The 24,212-nt window shown below is 48.4% G+C and overlaps 2 protein-coding genes across 15 annotated transcripts in view; one reads left to right on the plus strand and one right to left on the minus strand.

The window, feature by feature from the left end:
- Window positions 1–10,559, plus strand: part of SLC8A3 (solute carrier family 8 member A3) — a 101,393-nt gene extending 90,834 nt beyond the window's left edge. For all 6 annotated transcript variants that reach the window (XM_040560365.1, XM_040560366.1, XM_040560367.1 and 3 more), the window contains 4 exons: window positions 5,869–5,993; window positions 6,470–6,569; window positions 7,133–7,408; window positions 7,570–10,559. In XM_040560365.1, the coding sequence (XP_040416299.1) occupies window positions 5,869–5,993; window positions 6,470–6,569; window positions 7,133–7,408; window positions 7,570–7,946 (878 nt within the window). In that variant the 3' untranslated portion in view covers window positions 7,947–10,559. The remainder of the gene's footprint in view (window positions 1–5,868; window positions 5,994–6,469; window positions 6,570–7,132; window positions 7,409–7,569) is intronic.
- A 6,415-nt stretch (window positions 10,560–16,974) lies between these two features.
- SMOC1 (SPARC related modular calcium binding 1) overlaps window positions 16,975–24,212 on the minus strand; it is a 126,958-nt gene continuing 119,720 nt past the window's right edge. For 3 of the 9 annotated variants that reach the window (XM_040558370.1, XM_040558368.1, XM_040558376.1), the window contains exons 12-13: window positions 22,448–22,498; window positions 16,975–20,431 (exon numbers count right to left, since the gene is read on the minus strand). In XM_040558370.1, the coding sequence (XP_040414304.1) occupies window positions 20,415–20,431; window positions 22,448–22,498 (68 nt within the window). In that variant the 3' untranslated portion in view covers window positions 16,975–20,414. The remainder of the gene's footprint in view (window positions 20,432–22,447; window positions 22,499–24,212) is intronic. The other 6 variants (XM_040558371.1, XM_040558369.1, XM_040558375.1 and 3 more) reach the window with 3 other exon arrangements.

Below are 24,212 nucleotides of genomic sequence, written 5' to 3' on the forward strand. Positions count from 1 at the left end.
CTCTATACTCTTTATATAGGGAAATATTTGATACTAGTTGTCCCTAGAAGCCTGGTACTTGGGCTCAGGATGTTCAGATCCTTAAAGGTATGAGGAATTATCAAAACATTAGCTACATATATACCCTCACTTCCACATATTCAGTCAAATCAAGGGAAATATTTATAAATATGTTTCTTTGTGCGTTGAAACCCATGGGCCCGCTCTCCGTATATATAGCTGCCTGGCCGATGTCCACTTTGCAATGGGAAGGCTGGGGAGCAGAGCTGTCGGGGACGGTCACATCAACATCGATCTTAGAGCAGAGCCAGCAGTGAAATAATGCACGGCTCCCTGTCCTGTGGTTTAGCTGCGTGTTAGCCCTCCTCTCGTGGATGCACAGTTTCTCAGTTAGCATTAAGGACACTAGGGCATGTATACTGGGTGCATCACACCTCAAAAATAGCTTTCAGGGCTAAGCAAGCAGATTCCTTCCATTTTTAGAAAGCGGCACAGGCTGTGTGTGTGTGTTTCTTTAAAGGGCACATCAATATGCTAACCTCCAAAGCCAGCGTGTCTTTTAGCCAGCAGTCTTCCCCAGTTGTGACTGACGGATTGACAGCCCTCTGGAGAGAGGAGCTCATTCATGCTCAGTGTTTACTTTGGTTAGCTGGGATTATATTTTATTGAGCCACAACTAAAATCCCGTTTTAATTTCTTCCTAGCAGCGCAGTCCCCAGAAGGGGTGACCTTCATGCAGATCCAGGCCCACTCCAGAAACGGATGGATACAAGATAGCTCGAGGGGTGCGAAATGGCCTTCAGAGAAGTCTTTCATGAATACATGGCTGGTTTTAATCCAATTTATTCAGCAAGTGACAGGGAATACAAACCAGCCCATAGCTGCTTGGTAGTCTTGCAGCATTTCCTAGGTGATAGGGATCTACCTCTCTAGCAGTGTTACGGGGCCTTGCCGTTGCCTGCTTCAGCACAAAAGCCGTGGAAACGGGCTTTATCTACCTCTGATTTATGTTGTGTCCAGCGGGTCACAGGCAATGTCCAGCTCCCGGTTCCCTGAAGGGACTTGAGCAAGCAAGCATTCAGGTAGTACCTGCAAGGGGCAGTGCATGGTGTGGAAACTGCTCTGTTTTCCCCTTTCCTGAGGGAGAAATAACAGGAAGAGGGGATATGTTTACAGCATTTTCAGCCCAATAAACTGCCTGTCATGTGGAGATATGAAAGCACTTTGCAGATAACTGCAGAAGAAGTCCCAGGGTGTCCCTGCAGGAGCACATCGTTCTCATGCGGGTGAGCAAGCCGAGGAGTGAGCACGTCAGGGACATGCCCAAGGCAAGGGGTGGGACTGTGACCAGGAGCTGCTGGCCCCCTCATCTGCCCCACCTCAGTGCTGAACTGCCTCTGAATGAGGCAGAACAACTGGGAGCATGGAGGGATTTAACCAAAAACCTTTCCTCACTTCCCACAGGGAAGCGTTGGGTCTAGCACTGGGTATGGGCTGTGGCCATTGCTACAGGCTGGGCAAATGTGGGCTGCATTGCCCTTCCTGCCATCCTGCCCTTGCTCTACCAGCCCTGCTGCTCTCCCTTGCTGGCAGCATCTCCTGATGAGCATCCTGGCACGAGGAGCAGGTATCTGCATGCAGTACCTGGTGCACAAGCCCCAGCTGGCATCGCCTGAGCAGCCTGCACGTCTCCTGTAGCCTGGGTGGGCTGTTATCACCTGATGGCCACACAGACCAGCACTCCAGTTCAGGCAGGGTTTAGGGGACCCCACTACCCCCACCTTCCCCTTTCCAGGGATGAGGTGACGGCACCCCAGGAGGCCCTGGTGAGCTCCTGTTCCTGCCGGGCATACCCAGACCTCATCAGGTTTAACTGGGGTTGACAGCTGGGAGTCCAGGGTGCAATCCACACTGAAGAGCAGGTGCTGGTGCTGATACAAACAGAAATCATGCTAGTTAATAATTAAACTGCAGTTTGGCAGTGCTCACCTTGGTAGACTTGACCTTCCAAATTACACCTGTCTCTCCTGTCCACCCTCCTCCTGTGCTTTCTTTGTCCCAGCCCTTGGTGGTCTCTGTAGGCGGGCACACCTGGGCGATGTGTGACATACCTCACCAGTCCCTGCTTCCTGGAGGAGCCCTCACGACCCCATCTCTACACTTGTTTCCTCAGGAGGAAGGGCATGCTCTATGTTTTTGGCAGAGGCAGCAGCCTCCTGCAGTGCTGCTAGGAAAGGGGCTCCCCTGAAAGGCAGAAGCATCTGTCTAAGTATCAAATCGGTGAGGAATCAGACCCCTGTTGCCCTGGGTGAATGTTCTGGCCACTAGATGTTTGTACAGGACAGGTTTGTGAGCTCTCCTCTAGCACATCAGACTTTTTGGGAGGCTTCGTGCTGAGGACAGGTGGTCTGCAACCTCTCAGCAGTCCCAGATGAGAGGGACACCTCTGACTTCTCACAGGGGCCGGGGACCTGCACTGAGCACAGTGTGGGAGACCTCCCTCCTTCCTGCTGGCACTGGACCACAGCTACTGAAGAATATTTGGTCCTGTCGATGTTTGGGCCCATACCTTGGCCCTGTTTAGTCTGCTAGTATGGCTGTAACCATGAGGCAAGGGCTTGGGACCTCGCTGTCCCCTTCCTTGAGGTGTGTTCTGCCGCTGGGACGTTGTAACAGTTTATTCCCTTTCAGCAGCTGCGTCTCTGCACATGGGGCTCAACTCAGTCCTCAGCATCCCATGGGAACAGACAGACTCCACAGGTTCAGGTTGTATCTCCCATTAGGGTAAAAAGACTCAGGTTAAGCATTTTCAAAATCACCTTTGAAGTTTGTTAGGTTTCTGTACTTAGCGTAACAAGTTGCACATTTACAAGTATTTCTACTTTTTAATGAGTCATGCAGGAATCACCTCCTTTTTACATTATTTGTAAGCTTCCTCTTTTAACATTTCTGTGAGCTACCCAGTTGGACATGCTGCCTATGCCTGTTCCCCTGCTGTTTGCTTGCACCTAACATTTGAAAGGCTCAGCTTTGGAGCGGTATTCAATTAACTGCCCCCACAGGAGATCTTGACGTGCCTTCTTGGGTGACCATGCCTCCTCTCTGTGCCCCAGTTTGCTGTATTCACCACAGAGAAGCTGCGTGGTGACAGCAGAGCCTCTATTACTCAGGTCTCCATGGGCATGCTGTCAGCAGGCCGCAGGTCCATCGCCGGTCAGCTCATCCCTTCACCTAAAGAGGCCTCGGGCTTGAAGGTGCCTCTGGTGGCACTTCTGCTGACAAGGCGTCCTCTGAATAGTGCACATCCCACAGCCCTTCAGTGCTGTGGTAGTAGGCACAGCCACTTTTACTTCTGATTTCTAGATGGTCTCCCTGCAGTGGCTGCACCAAACGCTTGCACCGTGCCCGGCCCAGGGATCACCAAAGCTCTCTGTCCACTGCTGGACATGGACCTGTCCATTCACTCTCTTCTAAGAGCTGCCTGGCAAGCACTTGCCATTTTCGTCAAATCAGTAGGTGATCTGCAAGTGGCTTGTGGAGGCAACAAAGCCACCTGCCAGCAGCTGAAGTCCTGCCACCAGCCATGGACACACGCAGCCCTGCAGCCCGGGGCCTGGCACGCAGTCAGAAGAGACCGAGCAGGTCCTCCTCAGAGGAGGGTTTCAGATCTCACACTGCCCTGCCTGGCACAGGCACATCAAACAGCATGAGTGTGGTGATAGGTTCTGAGATAAATCTGTGTTTGATGCTGCTCCCTACAGGGAGGAGAGTGTATTCTGCAGTGTGGGCACTTACGGACGTGTCTGAAGATGGCTAATATTTGCACGAGACTCCGTGTTGTCTTACCAGGTCAAAGGCTTTTGTCCAATCAGTTAAAGTGGGGACTGAGAGTTTGCTGTAGTGCTTCTCCTGTGATTGTTAAGCTGGGGAAATTCAGTCTGAGATTCCCAGTTTTCAGGCAGCTCTGACTGACTTTCTGTGCTGTGCGACTGCAGCTGGTGGGCAATAGCCCATGGGGCCGTGCTGGCAGCTGCGACCTGCAGTTTTTCAGTTGAAGGTACTTCCCGGGGATGGTTGTAGTGAGCCAGATTGTCACTGAGTCCAGGCTTTGCAGCCCTGCTGGGGTGGCTGCTGTGCTCCTTCCTCAAAGCAGTGTCAGCAGACGTCAGCACATGCTGGGCTCTCTGCCGCACTGGGCCCCTGCAGAGCTGGGGGTGCCTCCTTCCTGAGCAGCAGACTGTGGGGGGGCTCAGGTGGGGTGAGACAAGGACATGCTGTGGCAACTGATGTTAAATGCCTAAGTGAATATAAGTAGTTGGAGTTTTTTCCTCAGCGATCATCAGTCCATGCCTCCAAACATAACATAAGGCAGAACATTTTGTCCAGGTTCACCTCCAGCTCAGCCGCCTCCTTCCCTCTGTGGCTGCTTGGCCTTCTCCTGCAGTCACCCTCCGCCCCTCTGCCGTCCTGCCTTGCTCCAGTTGCTCTGCTCCTCTGTCTCTGTCAGGATTCATAAACTTTTGGGGATTTCCAAATCCACTGTAGGTGGTGGTGGTGGTAGGCAGTGATGGTTTTGATGTACTTCATTGATTTCAAATGATGGATGTAGTTGTTTCTGCCTCTGTGATGGGATATAGTAATGCCACCTGACACAGGAGTTCTTATATATTTTATAAACTCTGCAAGTCCTGCAAGGCTTACAGTCCCTGCAATCAATCTAGCAGGGCTGATGAAGAGAAGGCAGAGTTTATAACTAGATTCCGCTGGGAGGTTATAATTTGTTCTGTCTGATTTTTGGTGAGATCTGCTTGACTCCACACGGGATTAATCATATCTGAGGCATTACCTGGGGTGTTTGTAAACTCTACAGGAAGTCTCGGGCAACATCTGGCCCACTGCTCAGGCAGAACAAGATGCTGTTCTGTTGTGGTACCTCCCCAGGTTTTGCAGCTCCTACAGCAGCTCAGCTGGGCGGTGTGCTGCAGCCTGTACGCCCCCAGTGGTCAGGCACAGGCAAGCCAGAGGAACCCAGCTTTTCTTGAGATGCTAAAGCAGCCCCTGACGCGTGCCTATGCTTGGTTGTGTGGGTGGGAGAGGACACCCTTCCCCCTGGCTGTGTTTCTCCATCCTGTTTGGGCAACCAGCACTTCCCCAGACTTCTTGCTGTGTTTGCCGGGGCATCATCTGATGTTGTCCCAGAGTGCTGTGCCTCATGGGCAGTCCCAGGGTGGCACCTGCTGACCTGGGACACTTAACTTTCCTCCAGCAGAAACTAAGCATCCAGTACTGTGAAAGCAAAAATCCACTTGGCTCCTGACTTACTTCATGTTCATTTTTCCAAGTGAATGTGTACATATACATGTGTACGTGTGTGCGTGTGCGGTCGTGACTGTGTCTCTCTGAGGGTTAGCTCGAGCACTGAGCGGCACAGAGTGCCAACAGTGATTTTCTAATCAGAGGGGAATAAAAAGCTTCTCTCTCCTGTTCGTTCAAGCCAGGAAGCATGCCAGGATGTTAAAATTGTCTTAAAGGCTGCATGTGCCAAATGGCGTGGTGCGTGGTACCTCACTCTCACCAAAGATGTAGCAGGGGTGATGGGAGGGCCTATGTCATCCAAGAGCACCAATGCAGGCTGAGGAAATGTGTGTGTTTTTAAAAATAAGACCACGATATATATGTTCTTGGTGACTAACCGATACGCAGAAATCTTGGGCCTTTATTTCTGTGGCCCAGCACCCCACACTGTCCCCCAAGTCCTTGTGTGAGCTTAGCGAGCTGCACAGGGGCTGCAGAAGGCCCCAGGCCCCTGCGGCGTCCTGGTGCTCGAGGGCGGCTGGCTGCATCTTAGTGTTGACCTTGCTTTTGCAGAGGTGGCTGAGAGGAAGCTGACAGTTGAAGAGGAGGAAGCCAAGAGGATTGCAGAGATGGGCAAACCAATCCTTGGTGAACATCCCAAACTAGAAGTCATCATTGAGGAGTCCTATGAGTTCAAGGTCAGTGGTTGTCCCAGGGGTCTTCCAGGAGGGGACAGCTGCGTGGCAGGGAAGAGTAGCCCTGGAGAGCAGGACTGAGGAGGCAGAGGGTGGCCACATGTACAGGGAAAAGGCTGCTGGAAGAGGAAAAGGAGTGTGCAATGCAATGGAGTGGATGTAGCTGCTGGTAGGCAGAGGTGAAAGGAGGAAGACAAGGGAGCACAAGCAGATGCCAGCATGCAGGAGAGGGCAGGAGCAAAGATGTCCCTAGTGAGGCAGGGGTGAGGGAAGAAGGAGCTTTGTTTGGAGTAAGGGGTGGCAAACAAGCAGACTCTGGTGAAGTATGGGTCACGTGTGGGAGAGGTATGGGTGGGCCCAACTCCAGGCATGGAGCTGGCTGGTAGGGTAGTGCCTGTGGCACCTCCACAGTTTGGGAAGGGACCACCTTGCGCACGAGCTGGTGGTTTAATTGTTGTTCATCTTTATTCCCGCAACAGAGCACCGTGGACAAGCTGATTAAGAAGACAAACCTGGCTTTGGTTGTAGGGACACATTCCTGGAGGGACCAGTTTATGGAGGCCATTACCGTCAGTGCAGGTGAGGGGGAGACCAGCAAACCCACGCCAGCATCCCCAGCCCGGGATGAGCTGTGTCTGGGCTCAGCAGACAGCATCTGCCTCGTCAGGGATGCCCGGCTGTTGGGTTTGTGGTGTTCTCTCACCAGTGGCTAGAAGGGCTTCCTTTGAAGTGAAAGAAGAGATGCAGGGTATTTGCTTTCCTTCCCTCTAGCAACTAAGAGAAACTGCTCCTGTGGAAACAGTGTCTCCATCCTTGGAGCAATGTTTTTTCCCAGGACAGCCTCCTTCTTCCTCCATCTCTCCCTTTTCCTTGCTATCTGCCTCACACTCCCTACCTACTTTCTCTTTCCCCATCATCCTCTATCCACACAAAGACCAGCAGTGCTTCCAGCCTCTGGGCTGACCTGCCCTACCAGGCTAAGGAGGGACCCCTCCAAGGGGCTGCTGCCAATACCCTCACACAGATGTGAAGCTTCTTGCGGGGGCCATGCTGGCAATCAACCCTTGCTCTGGAGCAGGGGCGGGTGGCCACGTAGATGCTCCATCACACGAGACAGACCTCTTCTTCCACATTGCTTGCAGCGGGTGATGAAGACGAGGATGAGTCAGGTGAGGAGCGCCTGCCGTCCTGCTTCGACTACGTGATGCACTTCCTGACCGTCTTCTGGAAGGTGCTGTTTGCCTGTGTGCCCCCCACCGAGTACTGCAACGGCTGGGCCTGCTTCGTCGTCTCCATCCTCATCATCGGCATGCTCACAGCCGTCATCGGCGACCTCGCCTCCCACTTTGGCTGCACCATCGGCCTCAAGGACTCGGTGACCGCCGTCGTGTTTGTAGCCTTCGGCACCTCCGTACCAGGTGGGGAGGCCATGGGGAGGGAGAGGGTGGTCCAGAGAGAGTCGGGATCCATGTCCCAGCTCAGGTGGCACTCCTGAGCGTCTCTTGTTCCTCAGGAAGGGGGGATTGCCCATTTCTGCCCTTGGACCCCAGTGATTCCTCCTTCCCTCCTTGCCCTGCAGACACGTTTGCCAGCAAAGCCGCGGCCATCCAGGACGTGTACGCCGACGCCTCCATCAGCAATGTCACAGGCAGCAACGCCGTCAACGTCTTCCTGGGCATCGGGCTGGCGTGGTCAGTGGCGGCCATCTACTGGGCATCGCAGGGGCAGGAGTTCCAGGTGTCGGCCGGCACCCTGGCCTTCTCCGTCACCCTCTTCACCATCTTCGCCTTCATCTGCATCAGTGTCCTCCTCTACCGCCGGCGGCCCCACCTCGGAGGGGAGCTGGGCGGCCCCCGGGGCTGCAAACTGGCCACGACGTTGCTCTTCGTCAGCCTGTGGCTGCTGTACATCCTCTTCGCCACCCTGGAGGCCTATTGCTATATCAAGGGGTTTTAGGCGGTGGGGGGACGGTGCCGCCAGGGGAGGGACCCCCTCCTCCGTTACCTCACGGGACACCGGCCCTCGAAGCACGGTTTCACCAGGAGGGACGGCTGTCAGTCCGCTGCCCGGACAGTCGGACAGCTGGGTGCTGGGATGGGCAAAACCCTCACAGAACAAAAACAAAACAAAACAAAAATCCACAAAAAAACACCGAAAATGATACAAAAGAAAAAAAAAAAGTGACAATGGCAGGCGTTTAAATAAAACAAAACAAAGTAAACCCAGCCACTGACCCCAGTCAATGAGGTTATGAAGTCTCAGCCATCTCTAACGGCCTCCTCTCCTGCAGGTTCTTGTTCCCAGTCTCCTGAGCACCCCTCCACCGTAAGGAGACGCTTTCTTGTTTTTACTGTTTGGGAATTGCAGAAGTCTGATCAGGAATTTTATTTTTATTTTTATTTTATTTTGCTTATTGCTTCTTGGTTTGGGGGGGGCACATAGCTTGATATATACATTTTTTTTTTTTTTACTACTTAAACAGAAAAATGTTACAAGTTTAAAATCTAAAGCTTCAAGCTGCCGTCAGTGCTGGAATTGAACATGTATTTTTTGAAGCCACAGAAGACTAGCACCGTCAAAGAACTTTTTCACTCTCACCCATTTCCTCCCTCACCTCCTTCCATTTCTTTCTTTTTTTAAGAGCATCACAAGACTGATATATTTTTAATACAAACACACACATACACGTACACACACACACACACACAAGTTCCGTGATGAAGGCTGGAGCATGTAGCATCTCAATCACCTGCCTGGGCTAAAAAAACAAAGGAGGAAAAAAAAAACAAAAAACAACCCAACCCTCTAATACAATACGTATCGTGTATATTTTGACTATGGCATTTCTCTTTGTACAATTAACTTTGGGCTTGTTGTACTGCAGGGAGATAAAATTATGTTCATTTACAAATGGTAAGGAAATAAACAGCTGCACAGAACTAGCCTGCCGGGGGGCTGGGGAAGCTGGCACAGGCTCCCCGATGATGGTGCAGTGGTCCTCCTCCCGGAGGTGGGAGTGGATCCCTGTGATAACGTGCTTGCTCTGGCCTACCTGTGAGAGCAGGAAGCAGGGAAAGAGTGAGAGCAGAGAGCAGGGAAATAAAGGCAGGAGGACGACAGGGAAGCCCAAAAAGAGTGCTGGTATTGTCCCGCACAGCCGGCCTGAGCTGTGTCACGGCTGCTGTTTCACTCAGCTGCCATCCCGATGCTCACAGTGCCTGCGTCTCACGAGCAGCCGTCGGTCCGTGGAAAGGTACGGGCTTCAGACCTGCCGCCCGCCCCAGGAGTCCTGCATCACCTCCAGCACATCCTCGGAAAACCAGACAGGCAAAAGGGCACCCTTTTCATTTGAAGTGCATTTCTTTTTAAGGAACACAAACAAAAGCAAACAAACAAGTATGTCATGAATTACATCAATGGCTGCAAATTGAAATGTTGGGTTGGTAATAAAATCAAATAAAACCTATACCTATATCTATATAAACAGTGCTATCTACAAATATATTTCTTAACTGAGAGTCCTGGAAGGGGATGTTAAAGCCTTGCTCTTTTTAAAGTGTTTCCAAGAGGAAGATAATTTTTTTTTTTTTCTACCAAGAAACAGGTGCTGTAAAGGGAAGCATTTTCCTCATAAATTTCACTAGCACAAGCCAAACCCAGGCAGTCAGCACGTAAAACAGGAGCTGGCAAAGGGTCCATCCCAACCTCCTGGGGGGCTTTCTGCTGCCCCAAGGAGCAGAGAGATGGTGTCTGTAGATGAGGAAAAATGCAATGGGAACAGGGTTATCAAGGACAAAGAACAGACATAACATTATAGCAAGTGAATAGATGAGAGTGACAATGGTCCTTAAAACACGGAAAAAATATTTATTTTCATACAAAATGTTTATCAAATATCTCTCTGTGTAAAGTGTATAAATGTAAGGCAGAGAATAAGGATCCTTCTTACAGGGACAGCAGGAGCTTTGCTTGCAGAAGCTCTGAGTAAAAGCCCTGGGGTTTGAAGCTGACGAACACCCAGCCTTCTGCCTCCCTGCCCTCCCTTTGCTGTGGCTTTTGGGGAAGGGCACGAAAAAAAAGGGCAAGAAATCCCGAGGCCAGGTTCCAGCTGAGTTTGCCAATCTTTCCGGCCTCTGGCTGTGCCAGCAGCCACCAAGAGCAGCTTCTGTCTATGTCAGTCGCTGCTGCTGCTCACCCGGGCTGGGACCCCAGAGCACAGACGTGTGACATGAAGGAAAAGTTTAAAGCCCCCAAAATGATCTCTGGGCTTGGGGGTGTGTGTTTAAGGTGCAGCTCTCAAGGAGATTGTGTTATCATCGCTGTTTTTAATTTGGACATGTCAAGTCTGTTCAGTTCTTATTTTAACCATACCAGTTTGCCCATTCCCGGCTAAAACCCGGGCACAGGGAGCTGCAATGCTGTTATTCTGTTGCTTGTGCTGTATCGGTCGTGTGCTTTTCATCTGCTGCTTTCTTAGGCTCACTTTGTGGGGGGGGCAGGGGGACGAGTGTCTGCAATTGCCAATTGCACAGTGACTTTGGTGCCCTCGATGCACTGTGGAGATCTGTGCCAAGCTGACAACTTCAGTGGAGTGTCTCTTTATTTTATTTTCCTTTTTTTTTTTTTTTTTTTTTACTTCATTAAAAAATATGCAAGCTAAAAAAAATATGGTGCCTTTGGGGATTTGTTTTTGCTGAGGCTTTTATGTTTTATTTTTGGGCTGTGTGCTTGCTCGTGCTGCATCTGGGCAGGTGCCTGGACACCGGGTTGTTGTGCTGGGAGGGCCCAGCAGCTGCTTTGCAGAGGGGTGCTTCTGCTGCTCCATTATCCTTGCTGCTGCTCCTTCCTCTCTGCTTCTCTTGGCAGCTTCCCATCGCAGCCTGCAATAAAACCCGCTCTCCTCTCTCGACAGCCCTTTCATCTTTGCCACATGCTTTTACCTTTCAGCTACAGGGTGCTGGGGAGATGGGGGTGAGGGCAACCCTCGGTGCAATGCAGCAGGTGCTCGTCACCTCCCCGCAGCCTGCCTGGGGGCTCTTCCCATGCTCCGCGTAGCATTCTCGGGATAACTCCTGGCACACTGGGAGCAATACACAGTTCAGAATGAAATGGCTATTAGAGCTGTTGAGCAAAGGTTTTAAGCCAGGGAGGAGGGCGTTTATAGCTCTCAGATCGGGCTTTGTTACCTTTTCAGTAATTACTGTTTTGTTGGTGTCATCAGAGCTTTTCTGGACAAGCACAAATTAAACACAAAAATACTCTGTGATTCACGTTTCCTCCGCTCCCACAGCTGTGGCTGCTGGATGGCTTTGTAAGCCACTTGTCCCTGGTGTCGGAGGGGACCCCTCCCTCCCAAAGCAGCAACACTGCCTCCCCTCACAGCACCAGCTGCAGGAGAAGCCCCCTCAGCTCCCTGTGCCACCATGGGCTTCAACCTCCCTGCCCCATTCTTGCGGGGGGGGGGGGGGGGACGAGACCTCCCCACATGCTTTCCCCAGCAGATTTGCTTTAGAAAGGCATTTTGGAAGCCATCCAGAGCTGCAGTACCTGGACACTGGTGAGATAAAGCGTAGGTAACAAGGCCTTTGAGGAATCTTTCCTCCTTGGAGATCTTCAAAAGCCACCTGGACGTGGGGCCGGGGCACCCTGCTCTGGGTGCTCTCATATCATTCATGGGAATTGCTTTTTTTAGAGAGGGTGGGAAGCTTTTTTGGGTTAATTCTGTTTGGGAATGTTCACAGCCATGATCTTGGTGTGAGAACCACCCGCACAAATGGGAGCAGCAGTTGCTCAGCCCCGGCAACAAGCAGAAATGCACTTGTCACCAAGAATAAACTTTGGAGTATTATATGGAAAAAAAAAAAAAAGAAAGTTTTTAATGACCGACCCTTGTCATCGTGTGTGTGTGCCAGAGGCAGCCAGATTGTTAACAGTAGTGTTATTTGTGGCTTGCCTCCATAGGGGGTGGGGACGAAGAGCCTCACAGTATTTAAATGAGATATTTACAATATCTAGATAATTAGCACCATGAGTAAATGGCTCACCAAAATTAACACCATGTGTAGATTTACCATTTACCCCCTTACCCTCTGGATGAGTTCACCAGATGTTCCTCCTGCACCTACATATGAGGATGTGCCGATGTCCCAGAGTGCCACTGCTGTTGCCAGATGTAGCTGTGGCTAAAGGAAAAATCATGACCTGCCTACTAGTTGTTGCTGGGGGTGCACTCAGAATTTGGGTCAGTTTGAAGAATGCAATATAAAGTAACACAGATCTAGGAAGTTGAAAGTGGTATGACATCTAGGCGAATTAAAGAATAAACCATCCGAACAAGAGATTATTTTTTTTTTTTTAGGATCTACATTGTGAAGCTATAAATACATTCTTGGGATGGTCTTTCTGGTGTCTCAGAAAATAGCCTTGTGTTACAGAAAAGCTGGTCCCATTTTGTACACCTTGGGTGTATGCAAATGTTGTGTGATAAAATCTCAACAAAAGCTCAAATGAAGCCCTCAGAAGGTCACCATGACACCTCCTTGGCACTACGGCATGCTGTAGAGACCACCTCCACCACCATCATTGCTCAATAAGCTTTTTAAAAGGTAGAAAAAGAAGTTCTGTCACCTCCTCGCCTTCAATAGCAACTTGCATTGAAAATAACTGCAAACCTAAAGATTTTTCTTTTGCCCTGATCATTTTGTTTTCCTTCTTATTTACAGTGGCATAGAAAATCATCGATCACTATCATTGATCACTATATAAGAGCATTTCATATATGAGAAAGCCCTTCAGCTTTTCCCCCTTCTCCTCTTTCATCTTCTGAGCAATCTTCTCTGTTGGATTGCTGCCTGCTGTGTTCTCGTTTTGTGTTTGCACATTCACTCCAGCATCCTCACAGCAGGTCACTGCATGCTTATCTGCCGAAACTCATCCTGTTGACTTGGACCATTCCTTCAATTTATCAAGCATTCTGGTCCTACCCTTCATAGGTAGCTCCCAACCCCTCCCAGTTGCCTACTACCAGGAAATTTTATATCAAAGCAATTTCCTAAAGCTGCTGATGAAAATACTGACTAGACCGGGACTGTGGATAGGCACTGAAAAGACTTCCCCAGGAAGCTCTCTGACTTTGACTCTGAACTCAATGTATTGTGAGCCTAAATAGGTTGCATTTCCTCAGCTCGCTTATGAGGATGTCTTCTGGGACAGTGCCAGAAGCCTTACCAAAGTCAAGATACATCACATCTACTGCTGACCCGCCCAGCCATGAGGCCAGTTATCCTGTCAAAGAATGGACTCAAATGGGTTTGATGTGATTTCTTCTCAGCAAAACATCAACAAATCCATTCCAGCCATTTTTTACAAACTTGTACGTATATCTAGGTGATTAGAGAATACTTGTTCAGTACCTCCTTCTTACAGGTTTTCACTTAGCGACATCATTAGGACATCAGGGCTGTAATTCCGTAGGTTTTTCTTCATCTCTTAGTTAGGTGACATTGCTTTGTCATCTTTAAGTCCTCTGGGATCTCACCTGTATTCTACAATGCCCTGAAACTTATCCTGTATAAGCCAAAAATACTTGGGCCAGTGCTCTGATTCTCCAGAAGGAGCTTCATCAGGCCCTGCTGACATTTTCCTCAGTGATCAAATATCATTCGCATTAATGTTTCTCCTCCTCTTTCAGGGGCTGGTGGGTGGGTGAACATGCAGTTATGTGATCTTTTCATTTTAATAAAATTAATTCTGCTAACTATAGGGTCACAATTTATTTTATTTTATTTTATTTTATATTTTATATTTTATTTTGTTTATTTTATTTTATTTTACTTTATTTTATTTTATTTTATTTTTATTTTTATTTTTATTTTTGTTTTTATTTTTTTTAACAATGACTAAAGCAGGCTTTAAATGCTCTGCCTGTCCTTAAGTTACTGTTTCACATCACCTTCCATGTTAAAACAAACTTTGCCTTCTCCCTTCACATCTTTTAGATCACATGCTAGTTACGGGTATTTTTAGGCTTCAGCCTTTTTTATCTTACACCTGCTTTCTCACGCTATTCCTCTATTTATTTGGAGTCTTAGGTAAGCACCCAGGTTCTGTGTAAGTACCCTTCTGTTTAGGTTCCTTTTCCTACTTCAGGATGTTAAAGAGCTCTTGACAGAGCTTTATTGTGTATATATTGGTCTCCACATATGCTCCTCTCATTTCCCGTACAACAGGATAGTTTCCTATTAGGACTCTGACCTCAGCTCTTGAGATGTCTCAGATCTCTTTTAACCCTTAAAGACATCTATTCAGAGATCCTGCCCCATTTCCTGAATTCAGTTATATTTGCTATTTTATTTTTTAGAGTTGAAGTGCTTTAGCTCATTTTACAGAGGACTGGCATTAAATTGCATTTCAAGCAGGAAAAGCAAAGCATCTGAACAATTGAAAAAAATCATAGCAGCTCAAGAGATGCAAAAATTCACATTCATGTTGGACTGCGGGTGACCAGCTCCAACTTCGGCCACCTCCATGCAGCTTTGCCTGCTACAACCCGCCAGCTCACAGCGAGAACATCCAAGTCACTTCTGAAATAGCTCCATCTCTTCAGCCAAGTGCTGCGTCAGCTCTTTCCTGACACAGTGAAATCAGTAGGGATCACTTGAGCAGTGCCAGGCAGAATCATGAGACAGCAATGGCACTCTGTGCTGTGCAGAGCCGGAGCTTTACTCTGTAATGGGACGCTGGGCATTCACACTCTGCAGTTTTATTGCCCGAAGCACAGCATTGAGATGCTACGGAAGAACTCATTTCAGCAAAATGAGGCCGGGGGACACACAGGTCTGAGTCCTTCCGTCACATCTCACAAAACAAAGCATTAAGGGTCTGTTATGTGCCAGGACTGAATTTGTCTGTTTTAGTAGGGTGAGCTGAATTCATCTACACAGCAGCCTGTCGGATCCTGCCCCGAGGAGCTGATCTGAGCTCCAAATGAGGGCCAGGCAGCTGTGTACGGTGTGCAGGGCCGCTGGGCCTGCTGTGCCTGCTGGCACCAGAAAGGAGGTGTGGAGCCCCAGCCCCCATGGGGGCCACAAGCGTGCCTCTCACACTTCCAAACGTGCCCCTTGCCACAGCCCAGAGCCAGCTCAAGCAAGAGCAGAGCCACCAGCCGCCAGGGCCCTGTCCTCGAGGGGACACCGGCCAGCTCAGCACACAGCAAGGCCATGGCTCCTCTGCCTATGCCGAGACCCCCCAGCCCAGTGCCACCGTGGTGAAAGAACCACACAGCATGGCCTAACTGGTCATTGCTGCTCTTGTGGGAGGAGGAGATGTGGCTCGGTATTACAACACAGAGCTGATGTTTTCCAAACGAAAGCTAGACACCTCCTGGTGTGCACAGGCAAGGCACCTTGGTAAAACAAAGCCATTAAAATGTCTACGTGGGCCTACAGATACAGAATAGCAGAAAGCATAACTTGCAGGGCAGCCAGCCTCAGGCTTTCAAGCAAACACTCCTTCGAAAATACTTGCTGTTGTACTCCTAGTTCCTGAGGTGCTGTTTTTTAAAACCCACTTTGTTTTCGAGGTGTTTTCCAAGCTGAGGAGCACTGGTTCTGCAGATCCTGCTGTCCAATTTAAAGGCAGCTTTTGGAGGGCTGCTGAGTGATTTTGCCCAGAATGGTTTGTCAGGGCTGGCTGCTGAGGAGTCAGAAGGTCAGCCTCTGCATGGGGATTTTGTTAGTTAGATGAGGGGGATGAACACGGAGGAGGATGAAAAGTCTTCTGGCAGTATCACTGTTGGAAGCGTAAGTTGAAAGAGGCTCTCTGTAGTTCTTTTGACTTGCTTACACATTTACTGCACCACCAGAGAAGGGTGAAGGCCTCTCAGAGTGTCTCATGTTGAGAAAGAGGAAGCATGGCTAAAGAAGTACTCATTTTTTAAAATTCCCTATTTTTAATTCATTAAGTCTTGCAGAGACTTACCCGCCGCTTCTCCACGAGCCCCCAAACTTGTTACCTTAGTAATTCAAACAAATGGGCTTGGCTTGCTAGTTTACTCCTGACAAACCCATATTGACTCTCACTCCTCACATTTTCTCGTTGAAGTTTGCAATACTTTCATTATTTAATTTGCATGTAAGGACAGCAGTCTTAATAGCTCCCCTTTCTACAGGCCTTACCTATATAGACATGCCAGCCTGTGGCTATTATAAAAGCAGAAAACCTCCCTTTGGGACTGTAATTACCTCCCCTTTGATGTGCAATGAATGAATTGGTCATTATCAACTGCAAGAGATTTACGTGTGACCAAGTGAAATGACATTTACAGTGATGAGAAAACTGGTCATGTCTGCTTGATGTGAAGGGTGTGCGGCCTCCTTTGCCATGGGCCTGTATCCATGATGAGTGCCACCCCCCAGTATTCTATGAAAAAACATGTTTTACGATAATAGCAGCTTCCTGGCACACCCCCCTGTTACTTGCCATCTCTGAGGAATAAAAGGTTTTGAACACCATCTAGAAGACACCATTTCAGGCTCCAATGTAGCAAGGCCTGAGCTGCAGGAGTGATGTCTCCCACATGAGAAGGGAGGAGGAGATGTGAGATGCAGTGCCTGTCTTCTGTCCCTGGTTTAAGGAAACTGCTCAGAGATCTCACTTAGCTGTGGGTGCCACTTTTGGAGGTCACCTCTACTCTGCTACTGAGGCTTCAGAGCCTCTTAAAATAGCCCGGGCAGATTTAGGCTGCTGTCATTAAACCACAGAGGACAGCACTCTGGGCATGTTTCAGCTCATCCTGGAGGCTTACACACAGGAGAGAAGCATCCTCAGGACCTCAGATCCCAAACAAAGACCGAAACTGGGCTCTGAGAGAAGAAAAGTCCCTTCCCTCTGCTTTGGCACTGTGTAAGTAACAGAATATTATGTGAAAGAAAGATGAGCTCTGGAAATCAAGATTCAACAAGAAGCCACCACAAGACACTAGAGCAAAAGTTATCTATTTTATTACAAAACCAAAATCAAACAGATGCCTTTCAGTCTAATAATGCCATAGGCAGAAACGTGATGGGGCAGGATAAGTTCAATACAAACTTAGGCTGTGGAAAGCAGTGCCTTTGTATGAATGAATCCCACCATAACGCAGTCCCTCCAGCACACCATGTCCTTGGAGAATCCGCACAAAAGGAAGGGGTTTTGTTTCTGGCAGGAGGAGCAGGCGACTTGCACTGTGGAGCCCTGGTTCTCTTCTCTGTCCCACCTGTTTTCAGCCGTCATCCAAAGTAGAGCTGGAGAGCCCAGGAGGACTTGTAGGAGGAGAGACACGTCCAGGGTCTGCTTCCAGACACAACTCTGATACTGCCCTGCCCCAGCTTCAGTAGGATGCTACTGATGCAAGGTAGAGCAGAACATGCTTACCACTGCCACCCAAGGACAAGTGTGGCCTGGCAGCCAGGGGAACTGGCCAGGTACCTGGCCAGAAAAGCAACAAGGGAAGAGGAAAGCTGAGGCACTGCTGTTGTGAGGAGTATGGACTGTATGGACAACTCACTGGATGGGCTATATGAATCAGGACCAGTGCTGTCTGTGTGAGCATCCAATGCACAAACCCAGAACAAGTAACGCAACCCCTGTCCAGCCATCACATAGCCATGGTGATTGGGTCTTGCATGCCAACATACAAACGCTGCCACAAGCTGCTCAGAGGCCTGTGTGAACCCCAAGTCAGGAAGCTGGGACTTGGACTCCTCCCATGAAAATAAAGGGGGAAACAATATAATGCTTGGATCCCAATCCATCCATCAAGTCAGCACTAGCGTAATGTGAATACCCACCAATACCAGAGCTAAAATCAACAAACAGCCCTTGTTAGGCTTCCTTAAGAACTCATTCAGTTTTAATTGCAAACTACATGTGAACGCAGGCCTTTTAGAGGGGAAGAATGTGAGAATGAGAAAAAGGTCTGCAGAAGGATAATTAAGCGGCAGGCAGCAGCACTGGTTGGCTGTTTTACTGATATTTCCAGGAGAAAAGATGCAATGACTTTTAGCATCTCCGCACTCCCCCCCCGATCTTGTGGGGCATTGCCTGCCCCTGCTGGCTGGATGACAGAGCTCCTGAAGGCATCCAACCGTCTGCTTTTGCTGGATGCAACTACGCATTAGAAAACAAAAAACAAAAACAAACAAGAAACAGCAGCCAGAGCTTTTAATTTCTAAAACTAGCAAATAAAGACAAGAAGTGTTTTTTTATACAGTTGGGTTCATTCATCACTCCTACAATAGGATTAACGAGTGACAGGGACGTTTCTAACTATACACTAAACCAAATCATTTCAACACACAAAAGATGTGTGTTGGACATTTAAAAAGAGGAGATGCAATTGAGAAATGGGAACTCGCAGTCCAGAAAAGCACATACATTGTATGTGAGGAACCATGAAGATCCAGCAGCAGGATCTGCTCATATTAAAGAGAGTTTTTCTTTACGTTGTGGTGGTGTAACGTACACTTCAGAGATTACCAGAGTTGTTTTCAACCATGTCAAATGCTTTAATCAGCTCCAATCTACTTCCCAGGGGAAGAGTTATTATTGCTATTAAACCGTTATTTAAAGAAAGCTTATTCTTTTTTCTAACTTTCCATTTTGTCAACAAGGCACTAACCTACTGCATCAGGCCAGTCCTGCTGTGATGTGTTTATCTCAAGCTATCATCATGGTGACTTGCCACAGAGTGAAGACGCTGTGTTGCAACATTTTTTACCAAAGCAGCAAAGCCTCAAGTGACAGGCCCAGTTTCTACAGTAACACAATGCTTTTACAAGCAATTGTTGGTGTGATCTCCTATTAGCATGGCACGATGTCGTCTCTGACTACAGGTTTTGGTCCAGAGATGAGTGGCACAAAGATTGCCAGGTCTGAAGTGGGAAGTTGCTCAGAACATCCCCTGTGAAGCGCAAGTGCTGCCAGAGGCTGAAAATGCACAAAACAAAGTAAAACACGGGGTGTCCCACCCCACTCTGCCCAAACCCAGGATAGCTGATCCGCTGACTTCACAATTGCATCTGACTGAGATTAAGAAGACAACTTTGGAAAAAATGCTGGTGGTTGAAACAGCTCCTGTGGGCTCCAGGAGCACCAGGCTCCTTGATCCAAGCCTTCACGGTTCTTGTAACATGCCACTGGAGTATAAAAGCATGGGAGACACTGGTACTGGAGAATCAGGTGAAGTGGGTACTCTAAGCTAGACAGACCCTCTGCTGTGCAGGAGAAGAGCTTGGGATTCACAGCCACCAAAGACAAGAACAGCCATTGCAGACAATCCTTTACTAGGGAGCACAGCCCAAGCTGTAGAGTTGCAATGTAAATAAACCAGACTTTTGGGGACCGGCGGCATAATTGTGTCTTTCTGCACTGACAAATATGTTCTTTGCTCTCCAGCAAAGCAATAGGCAGGCTGATGCTGCTTTTAAGCAGGTTTCTCAGTATTTTTATTGTTTTACACCATACAGACGAACACTTTGTCAGAGAAGAAGATGCAGGACATCACTCTGCCGACTCTACTAGGCTCCCATGTCCTTACAATAGTGTTAGATTTCCAGGACATGGCACATCTTTGCTAAGCATGTCTTCTGAGCCTGGATAGCAATGCATTTGCAATTCATTTCTGCCCAATTTGCAAAAGGTGCAGAAACTACTTTTATATTTCCTTAATACAACCCTTTCCTAGCCCTACTTTAAGCAGCTTTGCAGTGCACCACTACTGAGGTGAAATCTGTGCTCTCTCAAAAGCCCTGATGCCTGTGAGTTGCACAGGGCTATGCAGTAAGAACAGAGGGGGTTCCCAAGAAGCATTTGGTATGTGGGGCACTGTGTGCACACCTGTGAGCACAAATAATGCTGATATGCTTGCTCCTTTGTGCACAGGGATGTTAAGGAGATCGGTTTGCAACTGAGTGGTGGATCGTGTCAGAAATGAATGCATTACTGTAACCCATTAAATGCAAAGTGTCCCTCTAACCCTAACAGCCTTCAAAAGCAAAGGGAGGAACAGAACAGTGACTCCAACCCCTGTACAAGACAACTGTACAATTTACATACATATTTATATACAGTATATAAAATTCTCTTTCTTTGAGTCCCAGTGAACTCAATTTTAAGTCATCAGTAGCTGTTCCAATTTTTAAAAGTCATGATCCTGTTTCCCCCCACTCTCCAAAGTATTAGATAATGGCATTGAAAAGAAATTAAAAACAAACCCAAACCCAAACCAATTATTAGAAAGTGCAAACGTTCTGGGTGCCACTTCTGCTACGTTGGATGTTGCTGATGCTGCATGCTTGCTCACAAGCAGCAAGGTGTCTGTCCGTCTGTCGCTGTATCTTTCTTTCCTCTGGGTCGGCTCCTGCCTTCCCTTCCCGTCTTCTGCTGCTACACCAGGCGGCCTACTGAGAGGGGTGGGGTGGGCAAACAGAGAAAAACAAAACAGAAGCAGGGAAAGTGAGGAAAAAAGGCAGATTAAAACCGAAATGGCTCCCAACTGAGGTAAGATACAGCACAGCCTTTGCTGCAGCCAAGGCCCCAGAAGGCTGAGATCTCAAGTAAGCTGTGAGGCTGAGAACAACAAGGGGCTAATGAGACAGCCTTGCTGAAAAAAGCATCGACTGAGTCACACACAGCCCTAGGGACTAATGTATTTTTAAACATGAACCACCACTTTCCCCCACCCTCCCCCTTCTTGGAAATGGGCATGCGGTCTGGGCAAAACACTAGTCCAACATCACTCCCTCTGCTCTTCTGCCTGTGATGGCTGATGCAGAACCCCACTGCTGTAAGGCTACCCTGCCTCCAGCTGCCCTGGAGCCACAGCCAGCTTCCACAATCCCTAGTCAGGCAAGCAGGAGGATGACATTTAAGACCCGTCCCCATCTCTGCAATAACAAAACACAGCAGTTTCCCTGCTTAGCAGTTCTTCAAGACTTGCCTGCACCATGCCCTCTGAAGTCTACCATGCTGATGAAATGGAGAGGATGCAGCGAGGATGGAGCTGGGAGCCCCAGGGCCCTGCTGAGCTGTGTCCTAGGGGATGGTGCAAAGGTGCTGCTTAGAGAGTCAGACAGGTACCCACATCCTTGTGTTCCTTTCTTCAGAAAGTTTTTTTTTTTTTTTTTTTTTTTTTTTTTTTTAAGTCCCTTATCAAAAGTTAGGAGAATCAAAGCTCTTATGGGATCAGAACAAGTGCACTTTGTGAATTAATTACAAGTGAAAACACAGGGAAGAGAAAGCAGAAGTATGGATTTGGTTTTCATAAGGGAGAAAAGTTACCAGGCAGGCCTCACTGGGACCAGTGCTAACTGACATGCCCCACACCAAGTGGGGGTGAATATTGTCAAATGCAAAATTACTTCAGACTGTCATATTTGAATCTGACTACACAGCGTTGCTTAATGCTCTCACAGTGTTCAATGCGCAGGTTGTAACAGCAGCAGATTGACTTCAGTGTCTAAACACGCAAAGCAGTGCAGGAGTGGGGAGCGAGGATAACCTGTCCTTCACCAGGGACTCTGAGTGACTAGGAAAGAGTTTGAAGCCATACTACATGATTTTTGGAATGCCTTTTCTCAGCTTTTCAGGGCAGACAAAAATCAAATACATGCTCAGAACTGAGGACACACCAGGAAGCATCACTGTATCAATGCATAAGGCTTAGCTCATCCTTATCTTCGTTCTCTGTTCAGCCCATCTCAAGGGGAACTCGCAGCAGGACTAGATAAGGTACCCACAAAGGGGTGGAGGATAGCAAGAGGTATGAGAAGACTTCTATCACTAAGCAAATACATAGCAAAGGATTTTTCAACATGGAATGGAGTCTAACCAGATGTATGATGGAGGGCTATAGAACAACAAGCGTCAGGGGAAAGACAGACAGGGGAGACAGGCAGGGGAGAGCTGCCCACTGCTGCTCACAATACAAATTGAGAAGCACCCATTGACACTATGAGGCAGCAGGTCTTAAAGGAAAACAAACGAAAGTTGCTCTTCACACCTGACGAAAGGGTGCAATTCACTGCCACAAAGTGCAGAGGAGAGAAGACCTTAACTGGGACAGAGAGGAACCTTCATGGGAACATGTCCATAAACTAATACAATGTAAACACAACAAATCACCTAAATCATTGCTTGCTAGAAGCAGGGAGAATAAGGCTAGGAGAGTGTTCACCAAATACTTGCTGTGCCCTATTCTAATTCCTAAGCAATGTGCCGTCTGCCACAGCTGAAGACATGATCTGGACTTTGAGCTGATGCAGAAGAGCTGCGTGTTATTATTATGTTCACACCTTTTAAGAACAACCTTGGCTTCCAGTTGTTTATGTATTGCTATTTGTAAACATAGGAGAGCATGAATTCTGGGACACATGGTTATCATAAAAAAAGGGAAATAAATATTTTGACAAGATACTCACTGAAAGGGTTAAGGCCTTGTCTTTTTCCACTGGGGAAACTGCTCAGGCTACCTGTAAAATCCAAGAACCACGTTAAAGGCAATAAATGCCATGGCATGCCAAGGAGCATCCCCACCGTCTGTGCTGGCAGACAGGCTCCAAGGAGCTCCTCCGTTGTGGGTGTGCACACAGGAAGCCTCATCAGCACTCCTTAAGATTCACACGCAGGAGTCAGACCAATATGCTTGAGATGACAGATGCTAAACACCTGGTGCTGCAGTATCTGAACATTGTGAAATCCAGAGGTGTGGTGTGGGCAAGAAGCAACAGTTACAAAGTTAAGCTAAACTGTGGAAGGAGGATGAAGGAAGGAAGGATACAAGTAGTGCCATGAAGTTTCCCCAAACAGGCGTTGCTAATGGCAAGCAAAATAACGCCATGTAAAAAGCAGGCAGCCAGAAAAGTGAAGGTGTAAAACAGATAGGCCAAGTTTGCTTAATCTCTAGTGATCGAATGCTTGGGCACACAATCCAACAGGTGCCTAAAATGGAAGATCTGAACTCATATCTGGCAGAAGGGCAGAACGGACTGTACAGTTATGACCGTGTGACAAGACACAGGCACATGCACCCTACACCAGATGGAGCTAACGGCAAGGGCTTTCGCCTCTGCAAGAAACCAGTTCCTATGATGTGCTGGGTACAGACAGCTCAGGGAGCACAGGAGCTGAGCACTCTAGAAGGCATGTTACAGTTCCTCATAGCTGCTTGTTCTGGATTTCAGACGAGGGTCATCAGCTGGAAATGGGACCTGCTGCTCCCACCCAGAAGAATGTTGCCAGCCCCACACTGGCCAGGTTTAAATCATTGATTTGCGTGTGCATCTGCCATGACCATATGCTTTATTTTGCACATTAAGTGATTTCACTTGCACCAGTGATATAGACACTCACATCTAAAGAAAACATTGCTCTGTTCAAGAGAAAGATGAGCAGAAAGGTAGCAAAAGGGTGGGAGAGTGGGGAAACTGCAGGAAGACAGATGCTGCACCGTAAGAAAGAGATGGAAGCACCGGGAAGGAAAAGAGAGGGGGAGAGAAAGGTGGGGGCAGCTGCATTTAAAATGGATTACAAAGCAAAACCTGTTGGCTTTAAAAATTGTTAATAAGAGAAACTGTATAAACTTAGTAAGTGATTTCAAGGCCCCCAAACACCAGCCTCGTATCAGCCATCTGCCCTGGCAAGATCAGAGGAACCGCTGTTAACGTATTCCTGTGCCTGTACATAAAAAGCAGGGCTCTGTTGCCAAGAGGCAGATTCTTCCAGAGCTAATTGGGACTCACCCAGGGGCCTGGCAATAAAAACGTAGGGCCTTTACAAGTGGCTGCATCCTCGGGCAGCCGTTCCCCTAGAGGGTGCTGCTCGGCCACGCATGGCCCCGCGCTCCATCACCTCCCTTCGCCCGCAGCCTACCTGCGGCTAAAGCCTCCTCCTTAGGGTCTGTGCTCATCTCTCTTGTGTCGACTGCATGTTCACATGTGGCTGGAAGCTGGCTTCAGCGGCTCTCACAGGTTTACATCCCCCCACCCCAAACTGAAACAGGTGACGTCTTTTGTGCTATTTACTCAGTCTCCTTCCCAGTACAAGCAACTTGCGCACGCAAATGAGATGTCACCAAAACAAAACAAAACTTTGGAAACCACTGCCGCTAAGACTCGTGTGCATTACTGTGACTGTGACCTTCAGAAAGACTTGGGAAGTTGATACAAAGGGCCTAAAATGACAGTG

This window comes from Cygnus olor, chromosome 5 (assembly GCF_009769625.2).
Source record: "Cygnus olor isolate bCygOlo1 chromosome 5, bCygOlo1.pri.v2, whole genome shotgun sequence".
NCBI classification, from domain to species: Eukaryota; Metazoa; Chordata; class Aves; order Anseriformes; family Anatidae; genus Cygnus; species Cygnus olor.